Source organism: Diplotaxodon limnothrissa, linkage group LG17 (genome assembly GCF_057381915.1).
Source record: "Diplotaxodon limnothrissa isolate DT_005_m linkage group LG17, D_limnothrissa_male_GT1.1, whole genome shotgun sequence".
Classification (NCBI taxonomy): Eukaryota; Metazoa; Chordata; class Actinopteri; order Cichliformes; family Cichlidae; genus Diplotaxodon; species Diplotaxodon limnothrissa.
In genome coordinates, this window is record NC_140612.1 from 15,486,219 (window position 1) to 15,505,492 (window position 19,274).

Below are 19,274 nucleotides of genomic sequence, written 5' to 3' on the forward strand. Positions count from 1 at the left end.
TAGCCAATAGTTACAAAAAATGTGCTTAAGCAATCAGAAAAAACTGTAAAAATGTTTTCTGTTACTTTGGGAATTTGTTTTCATTTTTGCATCTGATTGTAAATGTGCTTGAACAAGTGCCTGAAAACATAACTGTATATGTTTTGTGTATATGGAGCCATCGGAGAGGTATGCTATGCAAATAGGCCACTTGGTGCTCCTGCGATTGGTGGTTGGGAAATTAAATGGGGAGCTGTGTGCTGATGGTTGGGGACAGTGCAACCATCAGCGCACATCTCCCATCATCGTCCTCCCTTCCTGTGCTGTCTGCCCATCCTTCGTCCCTCTTCGTTTCTCCTTTGTTTGTCGAGAGGCAGTTTTAGCTCCTGTATCATTAATAGTGATCCATCTGCCAGGCTGTAAACACACACACAGTACAGAGAAGAACATTGTGCTGTGTGTATCCAGCATAAGTCATCTGTAACACAACCACCCACCCATACACACACACACACACACACACACAAACACACATTAATGATATATATGTGCGTACTGCATTACGGAGAATCCATTCAATTCCCTCAATTCACACAAGGTCCCTTCATCCTCCTTCATTTCTACCTCTCTTGTGATGGACAGATGAGACAGACAAGTTTATGGAAATATAGATGACTGGGTCAGTGATAGTAGATGGGAGTTGCTTGCCTCGTCAAGTAGGACACTGGGCCAGACAAAGCAGCTGTCATTCCTGGCAGAGATTACTGTGGGATGATGGGGGTCTGGATCAAAATAATGGTCACCCATCATGGTGTTAATAAAATTATAATTATTATAAATTTAAAAAATGGAAACAAAGTTCTAAGAAAAATGATGTAAGCATTTTTTTTTTCAGTGAAAGGACTTTGGGCAGTAGGTCAGCATCAGATGGTACTAGTCGAGGAATATGTCCATTTAGGTTCTGCTATAAAGCATGATAGCCTAATGGTGTGATTAGACCGAAAGAAAATGTTGTTTTCTCACAACACATAGCTAAGTAAGTCATACAAAATCTGTGCACACACTGTCTGACATAAAAAAGGAAGTCTTCTGTCCTGTTTTTTTTTTTTTGTTTTTTTTGTTTTTTTGATTTTTATTGATTAGCATTCAAATATCTCAGTGAAAACAGAACAAAGATCTACCACAAAGCAAGAAAGCATGTTTTCTGCATATGGTGTCTCTATTCTCCTCTTTTGTGTCTTCTTTCCCTCCTCTTTTGGGATTTCTGTGGTTCTCCCTGATATCACATTTGCTTTATATTGAGACAGAAAAAAAAGAGAGAGTGTGAATATTTGAATGAATCAAAACTTTTACTTAACTCCAGCTATTGGAACTATACTGGAATAAAGTAGTTCTCCATTTCTATGTTGGGTAATATTTTTGGGCTGCAAGTGTTCCAGAAACGCTCTATCACCTGTACATGCACATATAATGAGGGGTAAAACTTCACTAATGTTTGGTCTAAACACAGCATTAATACTCTGTTTCGCTTTCAGAGACCCCTTTCCCACAACATATTGCCATTCATTGTTAATATAAAAATACCAAGCATTTTTAGAATCTTAAAATATGAACAAAAGGATCCCTAGAGATTGTGCTTGAACTAATAATCATGGAAATCCATACTATCCTTCTTGGTGGGTGGGTGTTTTGGGGTGTGTGTGTGTGTGTGTGTGTGTGTGTGTGTGTGTGTGTGTGTGTGTGTGGGGTAATGTAATTATTACAGGCCTCATGCATGTTTGCATATCTCTAGCATTCCCTAATTCATGGTTAAGCTTCCATATTATCTGTAACTGTACTTACCTCACCATAGGAGGTTTTCTTCACATCGCAAATAGCAGTTAAACAGGCTAGTTAAACAAGCCCAGTGATCAAATAAACTAAAGCTCTATCACTGCAGCAGAAAAGACCCTTATGATGAAAAAGGGTGTACTTGCCACTATTTGGGAAAGGGAATTACCAAAAATTCAAAAAAGCTAGTGTAAAGAGACTTTAAAGGAGTTTATGAAGATGTGTGGACTTAGTCAGCTAGTACCTTTGGAGAGGACAAGCATTGTTGCCTATCCTACAAGAGGATAGTTGCTAATGTGGATACATAATCTTTAGGTATGCTATGCAAACATACAATCTCCCACATTGTAATCTCTGTTGCAATGTATTTCCATCTTATTCACACTGCTACTGACAATTTCCAAAACCATGCATAAGTGATTTTAATTTGTTTTGGGGGGGTTGTCCTTATATTTGGTGCCTGTTTGAATTAACCTCATAATGCTATAAACATGAACTAGAAACAAAACTTACTTGATATGTATATTTCACCAAGGTCATTATTTAATCTTCCTGTTTCTAGTTAATTTGCAGAAATTAATAAAGCAAGCACTGGCTCTCAGTCCTGGTTTGACTGGTAGTTATCATGCAGCATGTTATGTCATACCAAACAGCTGTCGGTGCTGTATGTACCAACCGAAGCTGGTAACATGTAGTCACACAGACTCAGGCGAAGGTTAGAAACTTAGTGGAAAACCACCGTATTTGTAACTTGCTCTTCATAGGCTGAGGTAATTTTCCTACTGGCTTTGAAATTCGGCTTCTGAGCTTGCGCAGAGCGCTTTGTCAGCGGCGTATAGAGGACAGAAACGGGCTAACCACTCTTCGAGTAATAAAGGGACGATTAATTATTCGTCAAATCGGCAGGGACGATAAAAAATTGGATTTCCTACATGGATTAGATAATGGCAATGAATAAATGAGGGATATTATTATATGTAACATTAAAGAGCAGTTTATTTACACTAAGTTTTATGTGAATATTTGGTGATATTTTTGTCCTCCCCTGCATGTCGTGTAGGAGTGGGTTTTCCCAGCCGTTGTCTGGCTCTGCCTCCGCCAGCCTCCTCCTGTCAGTGCGTTTCTTAAAATGAAACTAGCGAGACGGTGGCACCTGCGGAGGAGAGGCAGAGGGGGTTGTATGTAGAGCTGGCATCTACCTACCCACCGTTTAAAGGAAGTCTTTATGTGCATATATATGTAGACAGATAGATGCACACACATACATACAGGAGCCTTCATGAAGTTCCCCGAGTTGTTAACAATATTAACATGTCCGAGGGAGCAGTCGCAGCCCGGTGCTTGCTGTATACGTTTCGTCTATTCATTTAATCCTGAAGCAGGAATTCAGATAGAAGACTTAGAAGTAAACAGATAGATTAACATGGAGGCATATGACAGGAGCACACGATGATTGTTTCTTTTTTTCTTTTTTAAGTACGCCGGTCATTTTTACTTTGTTTAATAGCGTTTTTCTAATACAAAGACTGCCTGGTTAAGCTACAAGAAAGCAATGTATAACACAGTCTGGACGACCAAAAAAGCCGGCGAGGAAGGAGACTGGAGGGACGTGATGATGCCCTACTCCACAGAGCTGATATTTTATCTGGAAATGGACCAACCACCAGGTAAGCTTCAAGCCGGTGATAGCGGGGAAATGGTTAGTTGGACTGGAGTTAATTAGCTGGAGTGATGTGTGTTTAGGAGCTGTGTGCTTTGGTGTCTGGTGAAATTTGCAGAGAAGCTTTCAGATTTCACGTTTTGCTCCTGTTCGTACCGGTCACGCGGTTATGGCTTTGTTTTATTAGGGCTTCGCGGGCTTCTGGGCAGTCGTGATGTTTTAGGCACACTCGCTACATTTGTGACAGCGTACATAAACTTAGCGCTGTCTGTAGCTGAGAAGCAGGTAATTCGGGGACGAAGGAAATAAAATGGCAGTTTACAGCAGCAGTGACAGCGCTTTAAACGCCTTGGACTCTTTGTTTCTCGCTGTCCGGTGCACTCGCCACAGCTGATCTTTTGTACATTAAGATACAGATTTGCGTGATGACACAGTAGCTGCAGTCTCACTGTGGAGACAATAAGTCCCGTGTAGTCCGTACACTGAAGCATCCCCACTTCTTCTCTGCGTCTGATGGCTTTGCAAGAGGCCTATGAGATGATAGAATAGGAGCCAAGGTGACTGTATCTGCTGCTTAACCCATTTTAATTTAACTGTTGGAGAATTTGGCTTATGAGACCACCGGGTAAATGTTGTACAATACCGAGATTTGGTATTATTCTGCACTTGAAGTTTGCATTAAACCATTCCGACTGAATCATTCCAAAATCAGCTGTGCCGTGAGCGGGGAAGGGGGAGAGGGGGGATGGGACAAGCAGGAAACCAAGAAAATGAATAAAACCTGGAATAAAACCGTCCTGAATATCTCCGAATAAAAACGATCTTCACTTGGACACATATAGAAGTCTTTGTGCCCTTTTCTAGCCAACTGTCACCCACAATTGAATAAGTTTCATTCATTCATTCCTCGGCAATTGTGCCAGTGTCATTCGACTCGCTCCTCTTCCTCCCTGCTTTTCTCCCCTCCTCAATGGATCATGGCGCAGATGTGGGACGTTGTGTTGTTTCCAGGAGGCGCTGTTGAATTGCCTTGTAGCTCTTTCGGGGTTTTTTTCCGTCTCCTTTCTTTTCCCTCCATGTATCTATTAAGATGCACTATACTCCGCAGCAACCTCACAGTGCCGTGTTGTGTCTATCTGTAGCATGCTGCAGAGTATTTGGGCTTAGAGCTCACTACCATTTTACCACGGGATGCTTGACTATGCAACATATTTTACGCTTGTGCTGGGTAAAAGTATTGTTTCAGCTACGTTTTCTCTTTAGACCTTGTATTTTGAAGTGCAGTCGGTAATCCTTTGTTGCTGCTGCTCAGTGCATTAGGGATGCAGATGCAAAATTCTGGCCATTTAATGGTGATTCACACATTTAACTGGCCACTGGACGGCTTTTATCGTGCCTAGTGCCATTTCTTTAGGGGTTTGTCATGGCACAAAAAATAACAGATTTTTGCTTTGCTCAGCAGACTGTTTCTATCTGACAAAATGTAGTGAACAAGAATGTTTTGGACCATAACAAACATTGTGTTGGCAATGTGAAACCTTCAGAACAGCATTTGTGTATATATGAGTGTTTTTGTAGACTGATTTGGTGTTTATAGAGGACAAATAATCCTCTGTTCCTATGCGAGTAGCTTCGCTGTTTCTGTTGGTTTTAGGTTGTACAGTACTCAGATTCTTACAGCTCTTTTGTCCAAATGAGCACATCCTGTCATTAGCTAAACCTCTAAGTCCACAGATGTTCATTACATGTGTATGTTTATTACACTGGAATTGAAATGTGAACACCTCACTGATATCTACAGTGTGTGAATTCCTGTGTGTGTACAGTGGTACTTGTGGTGTGATTAGCACAGGTGGAGTGTCACTGCCACCCCCAGGGGAGGGCAAGGCCTCCGTATCCACTGGCAACTTGGTGTGTGTGAAGCGACACTCTGTGGATGTGGGGTGAATGATGAGTCTCGTGTTTCAATGGAAAATCACCGGGACATTGTTGCCAAAGGACCATACCAGAGTGCTTTTTGCATGTCTAGGTTCATTTGCAGTACAATGCAGTGTTATACATTCCAGCTCCTCTTTCTTCTCCGTAGTTTTTATTCATGTGTACACAGAATAAAAGAAAAAGACCCCTTTGCCAAGACGACAAATCATTTTTTTCATTCATATTGTTCCTTTTCTTTATTTGTGCAGTCTGGATGCTTCCTTGCACGTGTTAAGAACAAGTTCTTCCTCCCCACTTTTACCAAGTGCTGCACATAGGGGGATTGTCTGATTGTTGTTCTCACTCTGATATTGTGGCCTCTTTACTTCATATAAAGCATAATTAGATTTCTGTCAGCTGGTGCTGTATAAATAAAATTAATTTGTTTTGTGTTGAAATGTGAGTCAGCGGAAAGATGCAAAATTGTTTTTCAAGTAAATAAATTGCAGCGTTGTCATGAAACTAAACGTCAGTATGAGGACCTGTTCTGTAATAGGACAGAGGTGTCTTCTGCTAATTTTCCACCAGTGTAACTTTCCAGGCATAGCCCAGTAGAATGTGTGGAGATGTAGAATGTCTAGCACCTATGGTTTTGTCTGCATTTTAAGCCTTTTTTGAAACTAATTCTGGTTGGAGAAGCTGGAAGCTCATTCTGGTTCCAGCTTTTCCCTGTAGGAGAAGCTGGAACAAGAATCAGTTTTCAACAAGGCTTGAATTTACTGGAAGGTTGGGTAAGTTTTGTTTTTATTCTTAGTTTAGGGTTAGTGAATGAATATACAAATTCAGTTGGCAGTCACAGTAGAAACTTGTTGATTTAGAGGTGCTGCATTGTTGTGTGTGTGATTGCGTGGTGTGATGGACTTGGTCTACCACAAGCCTACTCAACCTTCCTCCCTGCCTCCCTCATTTCTTTCTTTCTTTGAGCTTTACACGCCTTCCCTCCGGGCTGTCCTCTGATTGGATGAGGGGGCGTGCCTCCGTGCAGGGATTAGCTGGGGCATCTTCTGTCTTTTAGAATGAGCTGTGCTCCCTCTTTTCTTCAGTCTGACGGAGAGGAGAACAGGAGGAGGAGGAGGTGGTGGTAGAGGAGGGAGGAGGGGGAGTGTGTGCAAGTAAGAGAGGAGAGTGAGTGACAGAAAAAAGGGAGGAGGGAAACAGCTGAGAGAACTGGAAACATGCATCTAACAGAGAGTGTGATGGAGAACGGTAAGAGAGGGAATGAGATTTCTTGTTTTCATGTATTTCACTTTTTAGTCTCTTCAGCCTTCTTAGTTTTGCATTTTTAAATGTAACCGTAGCTTTCTTTGTATCCATGTCTACTGATTTGCATTTTTATGCTGCCCTTTCTTTAGTGTTTTTCAGCTTTTCCCCTACACACAGAGCTCCTCCTTCTCTTTTATTGCTCCTGCAGCACCCATAACTTGCAGAGGATGTGAGCGAGCACTGGCATTCATTCATTATTTTGCTCTGTGTGCATTTGTATTTTAAAACTGGGTCACAATCAGTCGTCCAAATGAAAGTCCAACAACAGAATGTCACTTAAAGCAGATTTTTTTTCTGTGGTTCTTTAAAAAGTTATAATATTTTAATATTTAGAAACAGCTTTATCAAATTTAAATTTCTGTCAATGTGTCAACTTAAATGTTAATCAGCTTTACTACATCAGAAATCTGGATCCTCTTTAGATAGTCTGAAAGACTCCATTCATCTAACAGATGCGTACACTCACACTTACCTCATCCAGATGTAGAGCTGTGAAAATAAAGCAGATTGCTTCAGAACAACACATTCATGCTTCCTGCTTTGAGTTTTTAACTGTAGGCTGTGCATTAATTCCATTGTCGTGTATGAATTCCTGTGTCGGTACACATCTGTCAAACCTCAATTTTGCTGCCCTGTTTCCCTGATCAGCTGGCGTGTGCACTCCTGAACATGCCCCAAGACCCATGTTCTCTGAGTTCTCTTTGTCTCAAGTGAATTTATCATGTGTCTGTCCACTCTGACAGTTATTGTTTAGGAGAGCTGCAGGCTTCTGTCAGCATGTACAATGACAACTGATATGGAAGTGTCTGTGCATATGTGAATGTGTGAGCACTGGTCCTTTGTTTGGTGAGGGGGAGGCTGCACCTACGGTCCCCTTTGTTCACCGTCCCTCTGGCTTCCTCTCAGGGACCTATGCAGTAGTTGTGACTAAGGGCTCAGCAGTTTCTGTTATATTGGTCATATTTTTTTAAGTCGTGTTTTTTGCAGTTTTGAACGTTTTCCAAATATGTCCATGTGGTTAAGACTGTTCTCCGATTAGTATAATTCTTCTTTATTTAGGACATAAGATCACATTTCCCAAAAATTCTGATCATTGTCAGAAGGTTTGGATTTTCTACAGGTCTCTGGTCTTAATTTTTCTTATAGAACTTTGCAATCTGGAGCTTGTGTACTGCTTATTTTCTGTTGTGTCCATTGTCCTAAGAAACTACCAGATACAGTATTGGAGTAATGAGAGACTTAAAGGTGCAGAAATTGTTTTAGTCATTAATTTGGTAGAAATGCATTTTGTAGTTGGTGTATTAAGACAGAAATTCGATTATCTCATTGTAACTTCAGTGTTTGAGGTGTTCAAGTAACATATGAAAAGTGGACACACGTAATGAAGTCAAGAAAAGACTAATTTTATTGGTAATGAGATTGCCTAACTGCAGCTGTGGTGATCCTTCTGTGCTTTTTACACGCTACCCTCTGTGTGGTCCACAACTGCAAGCACACATAGACTCTGATTTTCATGCTTTTTAAAATCAGTTACTTTTTTCTGTTTTTGCGATCTATTTCACTTGTGCATGTGTTTTTTCAATGTAAACATAACATGAATTTCCACCCCATCTATCCTTGGAAGTGCACACGTGTAGCATTAGTCTGTAAAGTGCTGACTGAGGGGAACAGTGCAGCTGCAGGACGACAGTTTTGGCAACACTAACCGACTGCCATGGTGACATGAGAGAGAGGAGGGAGAAGAGTTGAATAGTCAGTGAGAAGGGAACAAAGAACAGGAGAGGAAGAGAGGCTACCAGTCTCTATTTAAGTGGTCTTACAATAAAGAGTGAAGAAAAAGTTTGTAGGATGTAAACTGTTCCTACTTTTTTTTTGTTCTTTGAAATGTAGTGTGTTAGTTTATTGGCATCCAAGCATTTGCATAGATAAGCACAAGCTGTCACTTCCCCTCTTTTGCCCCCCCACACACACACACTTTGTAGTGAATTCTCACTACTATCATGTGACAATTAAAATATAACTCCAAAGTATTGTTTTCATTGTTTCATTGGTGGCTGTGGCTTTTTTTTTTTTTGTACTTGTCAGTTAGATATACTAGCATGTCTGTAATTAGCATCAAATCAATTATTGTGCATTTTGCTTGCTCTGCTCCCCCCAGTGGGCAAATGTTGTAGGTTTAAGTCGTCATAGCACTGGGAAAAATGTCTTCTGTTTTTCCATAGAAGATATGAATTAAACACATTAGTCACCCTCAACCTAGTGGTGAGTGATATCATTTTGAGGGTATATCACAATATTTCAAGAAAATTTGTGATGAACAATAGTTCTAATAATATTGGAAAAAATGCTGAACAACGATTGTTGCAGCATTTATAAGCCCAAGTAAATTCAGAACATACCCAATGGTTCTTTTCCAGTGAGCTGCTGTCATTGATGTAATACCTAATTTGAAGTGTGATTGTAGTCCTGCAATGTTCCAGCAGCAACCTTATTGTGGAATAGTAGTGACACAGCACCAGTCGAACCTAAGGACAAAAGTTACCTATGTAGTATTTAGCATAAACATTTTAACTATAGATTGCTTAAAAATAACAGAAATAACTTAACAATGTAACTATTTGCTGCTGTGAGTGTTAGCATTCAACGGACAGTGAGTGGTGATGTGCACGTGCACACAGAAGTCCAGGTTTTATTCAGCCCTTCCTCACATTCAAGCGTCTGTTTCTGCTGTCTGTGCGTGCGTGTCTTGTGGTAATTTGTGAGGCCACAGTGTTCCCAAATGCTGCTGACTCTTGCACGTGAGCACTCTGCAGGAGGAGCCCACTCCATTTCAGTACATTCATCAGGTTACTTTGTTTTTAAATGACACCTCCCACATCAGTACTCTGTTGAGAGCGAGAGAGAGATATTACACTGCTGGTCCTTAAATTGTGTCCAGATGTGCTTGGATACTTGCAAACTTTTGCATGTGTTTGTTTGTTTTTCGTATTATGTGTCATAGTCAGGTTAACTCTGTTTAGCATGCAGCATGGCACCAAACAGGTCTTTACAATATGCGCTGGTTTATAACATCAGTGTTCAAAACCCAAAAGCTCTGAAACTACCATCAATCCCGTTTGACTGACTGGTCAGTGTGTGAGCAGACTGTCATACTGTTTTACTTGACTTGACATGCAAGGTGAAATGTTTTCTCTATAATACATTTTTTCACACTTAGCAATCAAATATAGATTTGAATCCGTCTTGCATAGAAGTTGCATGTTAGCGCCACAAGTTGCAACGCAGAAGTTGAAACAGACTCAGTAATGTTAACCTTTATTTCATGCATTCAGTCTTTGTTTATTTTTTTGTTAGACTGCATAGTATTTCACAAAATCAGTTAAATATATTGACTTTTCTTCAGTTTGTATTTCCATTTGATACTTAAATTTGTTTAATGACTAAACCTTGTGAAACATTATAGATTGATCCCGTTGACCAAAGGCACTCCTGTTATGTTAGTTTTACTCAAACTGAACTAAGCTCTTTAAGTGACGTAAAAGTGAACATTTATGAGGGTGGCTGTAGCTCCTGAGGTAGAGCAGGCCATCTACTGATTGAAAGGTTGGTGATTCGATCCCTGGCTCCCCCAGTCTGCATATGTTGGGCAAGACACTAACCCCAAGTTGGTCTCCAATGCATCCATCAGAGTATGAATGTGTGTGAATGGGTGATTGTGACATGTTGTATAAAAGGCTTTGAGAGCTCTGGGAAAGTAGAAAAGTAAAAAATGTATAAGAATCGGTCCATTTATAAAGAAGCACTTAATAACAAGACAACAACCTATTTTTATAGCAAAACCTTTAAGTTATGGGTTTATACAGCTTGATTTTCATAACCGTCGAAAACCAAAACACAATGGGAAGAATGCAAGTCAGAGTTTCTGTTAGAGTTCTCAGTCAAATTTAACACTCTGATGATGCAATGACAATGGCTACAAACAAACGAGCGGAAGGACCAGAGTTCCCCATTACAAACCTAACAGGAGAATGAATTTAATGACAGGAGAAGATATGAAAACATGAGGATTTCCACATTTAACAAACCTCAGCATTCCTGCTGAGCCCCGGGAACACTCACGTGAAAGTTGACCTGCGTGTGTGGTTTCTGACATAAGGCATAATTACTATGATATATGGGCGCTTCACTTGTGATTAATAACCATACAGTCACCAGCTGCACTGCTACAGTGTTTATGTGGTGTGGTTATGAGTACAGTTCCTGTGCATCATCTGCATAAAAAGAATGTGTACATATTAAGGATTTAATCAAAAATTCAATGCGAATCTGGTGACTTTTGAACGTGGAGATGTAGGAATTTCAAATTGATACCATTGGTGGATCTTCTACAAATATCAGCTGATTTTGAATCTCACAGGTCAAGTTTTTGGAAAATCTTATGAATGCAATAACTCGAACACAGTGATGTCAGATTTTGAAATTGATACAATAGGTGTGTCTACTAGGGCTACGTTCACACTGCAGGTCTTAATGCTCAATTCCGATTTTTGGATCAAATCCGATTTTTCTGTCTGCTTGTTCACACTACAAATAAAATGTGACAGTAAACGCGCTCTAGTGTGAACGCTCAAACGGCCCGCATGCGCAAAAGAAGACGTCACACACAACGCGCTCTGTTTAGACCCAGACCAAACAGTATTGTTTGACTGATGGTTTCCCAATTTTGCTTTAAGTTATAAAGTTATTTTGTTATTTACTTATGGCCTAATAATTATCCTTATTGCTGTTTAAGAGAGGAGCAGTGCTTCAAAGGATAGTTGGAAATGTCTGTCAGAATCTGCAGATTATACAGTACAAATAAAATGTTCACGTTTCTCCAACGTTACACTAACATCTACACTGGATGGCCAGGAAGGGTTCATGATGTCTTCTCCGGCGCTGATAATTGGCATCTGTCTTGTGTCAGTGACATAGAAGACGGATTTAATGCGACATGATCGTTCAAACAGCAGTCGCTTTCTAAAATATCAGATATGTATCGGATCCAGTACCACATACGAAAGTGACCCAGATCGGATTTGAAAATATCAGATTTGTGCCGTTCACACTGTCATACCATGATCGGATATGGGTCGCATAGGGTCAAAAAAAGTTGGATTTGATGCGATTTCACCTGCAGTGTGAACGTAGCCTAGGAGGCTGCGAGGTACCATACATTTTTGTGTATGGTTGTGCAAAGTAGTATTTCTAAATGATAAAGTGATCAACACTCTGTCTGCAGCTGTAGACTGATGGTTGAACTTTGCTGCAGGGCTGAGGGCAAGTTATACTGTATGCAAATATCATGTACATATGAACTGTTATACACACAGTAATTGTAATACTTGTTTGTTTTGTTTTTTTTCCTAGCCCTTCCTCCAAAGCCAACCAAGCCTCAGCAGCCCTCCTCGGTCGCAATGGCAGGGGGCAGCAGCAATGTCGCCAAGGATGGAGGAGCGGGAGGCTCCTTACAAGAGGCCGAATGGTACTGGGGTGACATATCCAGGTAGCAAACACTGTGTTACTGACAGAAAAATCAGTGAGAGCTTAACAGTGACATTGTTAGGTTACATGAAATGCAGATGTGGGAGGCTTGGCCCCTCCCCCAGCAACACAAGACCTGCACTGACAGAAACTAAAGGCGTGTTCTATGTGCAGACATGGTCAGCACATTTTAGACATCTTAAAAAAGCAAATATGGGTATTATCAGTGCTTTACCTGTTGTCAGACCACAAAATAATAGGAGTTATAGTTGGTCAGTTGTCTGACATTGATGTTTGTGTGGTTCTAAGCTACCAACATGTTAAAGAGTCTCAAAATGACCAGTAACACTTATTATTCATTAGGGTAAATATTATATTTGTCATTGTTGTCTGGTGGCTTTGAAATTAGCATTTCCTGTTTAGCATGTTGTTTAGCATCAATTGAATCTTAACTCAGAGTATCAGGTTATTATTCTTTGTTAGATATCACAGCACTGTCTGTCCATCTATGCTGCAGGAGAACTTTGACAGTGAGCTTAAAGTCTATAGCGACAGTAGGGGTAGGGCTCCAGCAGTTAAAGACTGCAGGATAGAGTAGTTTTTTTTATATGCTTTATGTTATACACCATCATATTAGTAAACTATATAGTGTAATTCTATGTTTCTTTGGTTTGCTTGTTAGTTTGTTTTGTATGTCAATATATTTTGAAACTTCGATATACTCTAACCTCCAGAGATAACTGACAAGTTTATTTCTCAGCTCAGTAAATTGTCTTTACTGTTAAGGTCACTGCTTTACTTTAAGTGCAGGTTAGCTGTTCCACAAACAGTGATAACCACACCTACAGTGCAGACAGTCAGTCTGCCACTCACGTACTTATCCTCAGCTGAGACACTGCTGGCTAGGATCACCCCTCCCTGCACTGCTAATTGACGGATTGTTTACTTTGAGGTGTGTGGTTATAAAGAAAGTTCTACTCGCCTGCCACTGATGATTGAAGGCAGACTTTTCCAAATGAACACCATCTGTGCATGGATCACTCAACCAAGTCAAACACCCTTTTTTTCCTTCCTCTGTTTCTCTTTTCTATTTTGTCTTCAGGGAGGAGGTGAATGATAAGCTCAGAGACATGCCTGATGGGACTTTCCTGGTTCGGGACGCGTCTACTAAGATGCAAGGCGACTACACGCTAACGCTAAGGTAAGGCCACTGCACACAGACGTTTATGTCTATATCAGAGCATCTGAATGATGTGTTTTAAACCACACAAGGATTTCTACAAACTTGAGAGTAGTGCAGCACTTCTGATCCACTTTAATGCTGTTATCCTTTAGTTAACTGCAAGAATGTAGACTTGAGATGGTTCCTATAAGTGCTTTGTAGATAATAAAGAATAATAGAGCGTTGCCTGCCTTCTGGACATATTTTAAACTTGTATTGCCATAGTCGGAGCATGCTGATGTTATTATTATTTTGTTTTTTGTTGTTTTTTTAGCATTGCATAGTAATAGTGGACAATTTTAGGTTTGGGTTTTTTTTGTGGGGGGGGGTTGGTCATACACTGTTCAAAAAATGAAAGGAACACTCTTTAATCAGAGTATAAGGTCAAGGCAGTTAAGCTTCTGGGAAATTGATTTGGTCATTTAAGTAGCAGAGGGGGTTGTTTGTCAATTTCAGCTGCGTTGATTTGAATGAAATTAACTACAGGGGCACTAGAGAGGCAACAATGAGGAAATGCCCAAAAAGAAGAATGGTTTTATAGGCATATTTTCCCACCTCATCTTTTCTAATCATTGTTTTTGTTTGGCTAGTGTCAGTGTGACTACTGGTAGCACGAGATGATACCAAGTCCCCTATAGAGGGTTAGGGTTAGAGTCCAACTCCTCCAGGATGACACATCATTGTGTACAATTGCTAGGTTTGCGGCCTCTCCCAACATCTTAAGAGCATGGAGGACATTAGTGTGAATGTCTCTGGCCAAACAATCAGAAATGGACTTCACTGCTTGGCACTGTGGAGTCTGAGCTGGGCTTTTCATAGATAAGAGCAGGTTCACCCTGAGTGACTGTAACATCAGCATGACTAGTTTAGTGGTGGGTCAGTGATGGTCTGAAGAGCCAAACCTAAGGAGAGATTGACAGACCTTCACTGGGTGGGCAACAGCACACTGAGTGCCGTTTGGCATCAGGATGAAATCCTCGGACCGCTTGTCCAAGCCCCCAGGACCCTGTGCTGGTGCAGTGGGTCCTGGGACCCTCCTGGTGCTGGACAACACCCAGCCTCATGTGGCAAGAGCTTGGTGGCAATTCCTGAAGGATATCATTCAATTCAGTTTTAGTTATATAGGACGAAACCACAACAGTAGCCACCTGAAGTCATTTTATAGGATGAAGGAATTGATGCCATAGTCATGCTAGCCTGACCTAAATCCAGCGTGGCTGGGTTGCACCTCAGACTGTCCAGGAGCTTAATGATGCCCTGCTCCAGATCTAGGAGGAGAGTTCCCATCCAACACCATCTGTCAACTCATTTCGGAGCATGCCCTGATGTTATCAGGCATGCATACAAGCACGTGGAAGCCATAAAAACTGGGTATCATTTTTAGTTGCTGCAAAAAAGCTGACTGCGTTATTTTGTTACTTTCATCCTCTGAAAGCTGAGAATTTTCATTTTCATCAAAGTGCATGGTATCCTTTTGTTCCCAGCAGATTACCCAGCCTATAACAGAATAGAAATTAGCGTAATTTTTTTTTCCCCCCACTGAGCTCTGATGTGTGTTTTGATGGAATAGAATACATGCTTAAAACGAATTCTCTTCTACCTCTGTGTATTTTTTGTTTTGTTTTGTTTCACTGTGTGTCCCTTGATAACTCGGACTGAATGTAATCTTAATAACTAGTTCATCTTTTGACTTTCAGACAGAAATGAATAAAACCTATTAATGATGTCAACTGACAGCAGAACAATTCATTACACTAGCATAGGATAAGTATGTTTGTTTAGGAAATACATTTTTAACTTGAATTATTTAGTATAATTCTCTGTTTAGACTTTGTTTGATTATTTCTTTTCAAACCTGGTGACATATTTTAGCCTTGTGTTTCAGTTCCACCTTCTTTCTGCTTTTACCATCAGCTGAACTTTAACATTTCAGGGTAATGGTCAATAATAAGAGTTCTAAAATAGACTCTTCTGAAGTGTGGTTTTTTTTTTTGTTTGTTTGTTTTTGTTTGGGTTTTTTTTTGTTAGGGGCAGGGTGGCAGGAAATATGAAGCCATTCTCTGATGCATAGTTTAGCAAAGAGTGTTTGGTGGCTAAGATGTGATTTTTTTTTTTTTTTTTTTTTTTCTTCTTCTTCTTCATTAACCTGACACGGGCAGGTCAGGAAAAACCAAAGATCCCGCCTTGGAGTCATACCATGCCCAGGTGTTATAGAAGCTATGGTGTATAAATATTTGTACGCCACATCTTCAAATGTTTGAAGGCGTGTATATAAATTGACAACCTGTCTGTTTTAGAATGCATTGCCTGTCTCTTTAAGCCTTTGTTTGTTATTCTGTTATTCAGGAAAGGGGGCAATAACAAGCTGATAAAGATCTACCACAGAGATGGGAAGTACGGCTTCTCTGACCCCCTGACTTTCAGCTCAGTGGTGGAGCTCATCAGCCATTACAGACATGAGTCACTGGCTCAATACAACACCAAGCTAGATGTCAAGCTCATGTACCCCATCTCCCGCTTCCAGCAGGTAAACTCCCTCCTCATAATCTTTAAACAGTATCCTCTTGAACACCACCAACAATCTTCCCTCTATACCCAATGACTTGCTCTTAGTGTTTCCACTTTAAACTGCAGCAGCAGCTACATGATACCTGCACACTGAAATGTTGCCCTTTCGGCCGGCTCCTATGACATACTCAATTGCACGCACCAGTGATGAAAGGGCAGGTTTAGCCAGTCATTACTCAGAACTATGCAAGATTAGCCAGAATGCCCACCTGGGCTTACACCTGGGGCATTGTGGGTGGTTTATTAACGAGCCTGTTCAGGAGTCACCCTCAGTAAGGAGAACGGGGGTAATGGGAATAAGTGTGTGTGCGTGCATTTTTGTTTTTCCTTTTGGCCTTTTATTACAAATGGCTTTTGATTTTACTCTCCAGCTTTTTCCTTGTCAGTTTCTGAAAGTCACTCTGTCTCTAATGCTCCTTTCTCCGACTGACTCTCAGGACCAGCTGGTGAAGGAGGACAACATCGATGCAGTGGGGAAGAAGTTGCAGGAATACCACAATCAGTACCAGGAGAAAAGCAAAGAATATGACAGACTATATGAAGAGTATACCAAGACATCACAGGTATATTCATACTCTAGTCTAACAAATGTATTGCTTTTTTTGCATGTCTGTTTTTTGTTTGTTTGTTTGTTTGTTTTTTGGGGCTTTTTTTGTGTGTCAACTATTCATCTTGTCCTGCAGGAGATCCAGATGAAGCGAACAGCTATTGAAGCCTTCAATGAAACCATCAAGATTTTCGAGGAGCAATGCCACACGCAGGAGCGCTACAGCAAGGACTACATTGAGCGTTTTAGGCGTGAGAGCAATGATAAAGAGATTGAGCGCATCATGATGAACTATGAAAAGCTTAAATCTCGCCTCGGAGAGATCCACGACAGCAAGGTGCGGCTGGAGCAGGACCTAAAGACGCAAGCCATGGACAACCGGGAGACAGACAAAAAGATGAACAGCCTAAAGCCTGATCTCATACAGCTCCGCAAAATCAGGGATCAGTATCTAGTGTAAGCATACAAAGACGAGAGAAAAACATGAGCAATGGCATTAGTACAGAAAGCAGGTCAAAGCAGGTCAGCATTAAAAACCTACTGACCTGGAACAGGATCCTGTTTTCATGTGTTTATATTGTTCATGCTGTACATCTGTGGGGTAGCTACACACACTTGAAAGTCAAATGGGGAGTTATTAGATGTGGTCAAAAAAACTCAAACATCAGTGGAATCATTTCCGATGAAATAATTGTTTTTTTTATTGATTGTCATATGGACATCAAAGAAAATCTGACTCATCATAGTTCTAGAGCCAAAAGCACATCAAGTGGCTCAATCAGAAACTTGCTTTAGTTTAGGGAAGGTCCAGTTCAACTCGATATCAGAGCGCCTGCTTTATTTCCAGGAACAAGTTAAGCAGTTTCTCAGCAGAACATCCCAAATTATTCTGTGAGGACATTTGCCAATTTCAGTCTTGTGCCGGTTCGCTCTAACATAAACAAATTTCAAAGTTTCAAACCGATTCCTAGCAGTAACAATGCTTCTCTCTCTCTCTACTTCTCTTTAGCTGGCTCAATCATAAAGGAGTTCGTCAGAAACGAATTAATGATTGGCTGGGAATCAAGAATGAGAACACAGACGAGTGAGTCTCTACTTGCTTTGCTGCAACCCAAACACTGTTACTTTACTTACTTAGAGCAACTGTTAATTTAAAGAGCAGAATATATTATTTCTTTGGTGCAATTTCTCAATGTATTGCATATGTATGTGGTTGCAGAGGTTACTTTGTGAGTGAGGAAGATGAGAACTTGCCTCACTATGATGAGAAGAACTGGTTTGTGGGGGATCTGAACAGGACACAGGCAGAGGAGCTGCTCCTGGGGAAGCCAGATGGAGCTTTTCTTATCCGAGAAAGCAGCAAAAAAGGGTGCTATGCCTGCTCTGTAGTGTGAGTACATGCAACACATGACTGAAGTGATGTGCGTCTTACTTTACATACCCATACTTTATGAAGTCAAGAGTGACATTTTTGTCCTCCTTGTTTGTACACAAGGACAAAATGTTGGGACACCTTTCAAAATATTGCACATTGAGACGAACACCAGTGCCAACAACAACATTAGGCATTTGTATTATATACATAAAAAGTTGTTAAAATAGAATCAAAGTTACAAAAAAGCTACAACTTTTAATTGTATTTACTCTCAGGCTTTTCAATAGCACCATGCTTTTGCAGTACATCTTTAAGCCACGAAATATTTGAAAGCTTCAGAAAAGAAGCTGATTATTTTATTGAAGATGATGGTAGGGCTTTTTTAAGTCTGCAGCACACTGTGATTCACAGTGTGCGTTTGAGGGAACCGAAAAAACATTTTTGGACACAAAACTGTGGTAGAGGTGGGCGATATGAGGAAAATGTAATGCACAATATTTTTTAGCTATATTGCGATACACGATATACATTGTGATATGTCTTGACCCCCATTGGTACTGTGGGCAAAGTGTGCCGCGTAGAGTTTACTTTAGTAGTAGAACAAAGCTAGCTGGAAGAAACTGGAAATGCAGAAAGAAAGCATTGAATGACAAATTTTTAACCTTAAAACAGTCTTAACTAAAGTACCTCTCCTGTGTGTCTCCTAAGTGTGGAAGGGGAGGTGAAGCACTGTGTCATCTACAGTACACCACGTGGCTTTGGCTTTGCTGAGCCATACAACCTCTACAGCAGCCTGAAGGACCTGGTGCTCCACTACCACCAGACTTCCCTGGTGCAGCACAATGACTCACTCAATGTGCGCCTTGCCTACCCTGTCTACGCACAGATGCCCTCTGGACGAAGATGAACCCCAACCAACGATGCTAAACAACTACCCCCAGAAGGACAACACATTTTACCGTCTTCAGGATAAAGGAGAAAAGGGGGTGTTATGAAGCTTAATGGGTGGTGGTGGTATTGGTTGAATTACAAAACAACCCTGTGTCCAGACCTGATGAACATCGATACAATTTTAACATTTGCTGCAACACACACATCAGCCACCTTGGAGTTATATATTTTTACAAGAACAATTTTGGAGGGCATTCTTTCTAAAGACTGCTTGATTTGCACAAGGAAGTTTTAAATGTTTGTGAATGTGAAAACAAAAGTGACCGAAGGAAGGAAATGGAGTAGGAGACGTCAGAGTTTCAGGTTGATCCCGCTGCTACCTAAACTCCAGCTCAGACTTTATACCAGAAACTCTAAAGTACAAGAATGACAACAAAAC

The 19,274-nt window shown here is 40.7% G+C and overlaps 1 protein-coding gene across 2 annotated transcripts; it reads left to right on the forward strand.

Annotated features, from left to right (window-relative positions):
* Positions 1-3,361: 3,361 nt before the first annotated feature.
* On the forward strand, positions 3,362-18,851 carry LOC146614755 (phosphatidylinositol 3-kinase regulatory subunit gamma-like). Of its 2 annotated transcripts, none has more exons than XM_085376876.1 (9): positions 3,362-3,476; positions 12,119-12,254; positions 13,335-13,433; positions 15,801-15,981; positions 16,460-16,585; positions 16,706-17,025; positions 17,579-17,653; positions 17,789-17,959; positions 18,653-18,851. In XM_085376876.1, the coding sequence occupies exons 1-9, from the start codon at positions 3,362-3,364 to the stop codon at positions 18,849-18,851; spliced, it is 1,422 nt and encodes a 473-aa protein (XP_085233002.1). The 2 variants fall into 2 exon arrangements, with proteins under 2 accessions (XP_085233002.1, XP_085233003.1); XM_085376877.1 differs by lacking the exon at positions 3,362-3,476 and adding an exon at positions 6,622-6,652.
* Positions 18,852-19,274: the final 423 nt, after the last annotated feature.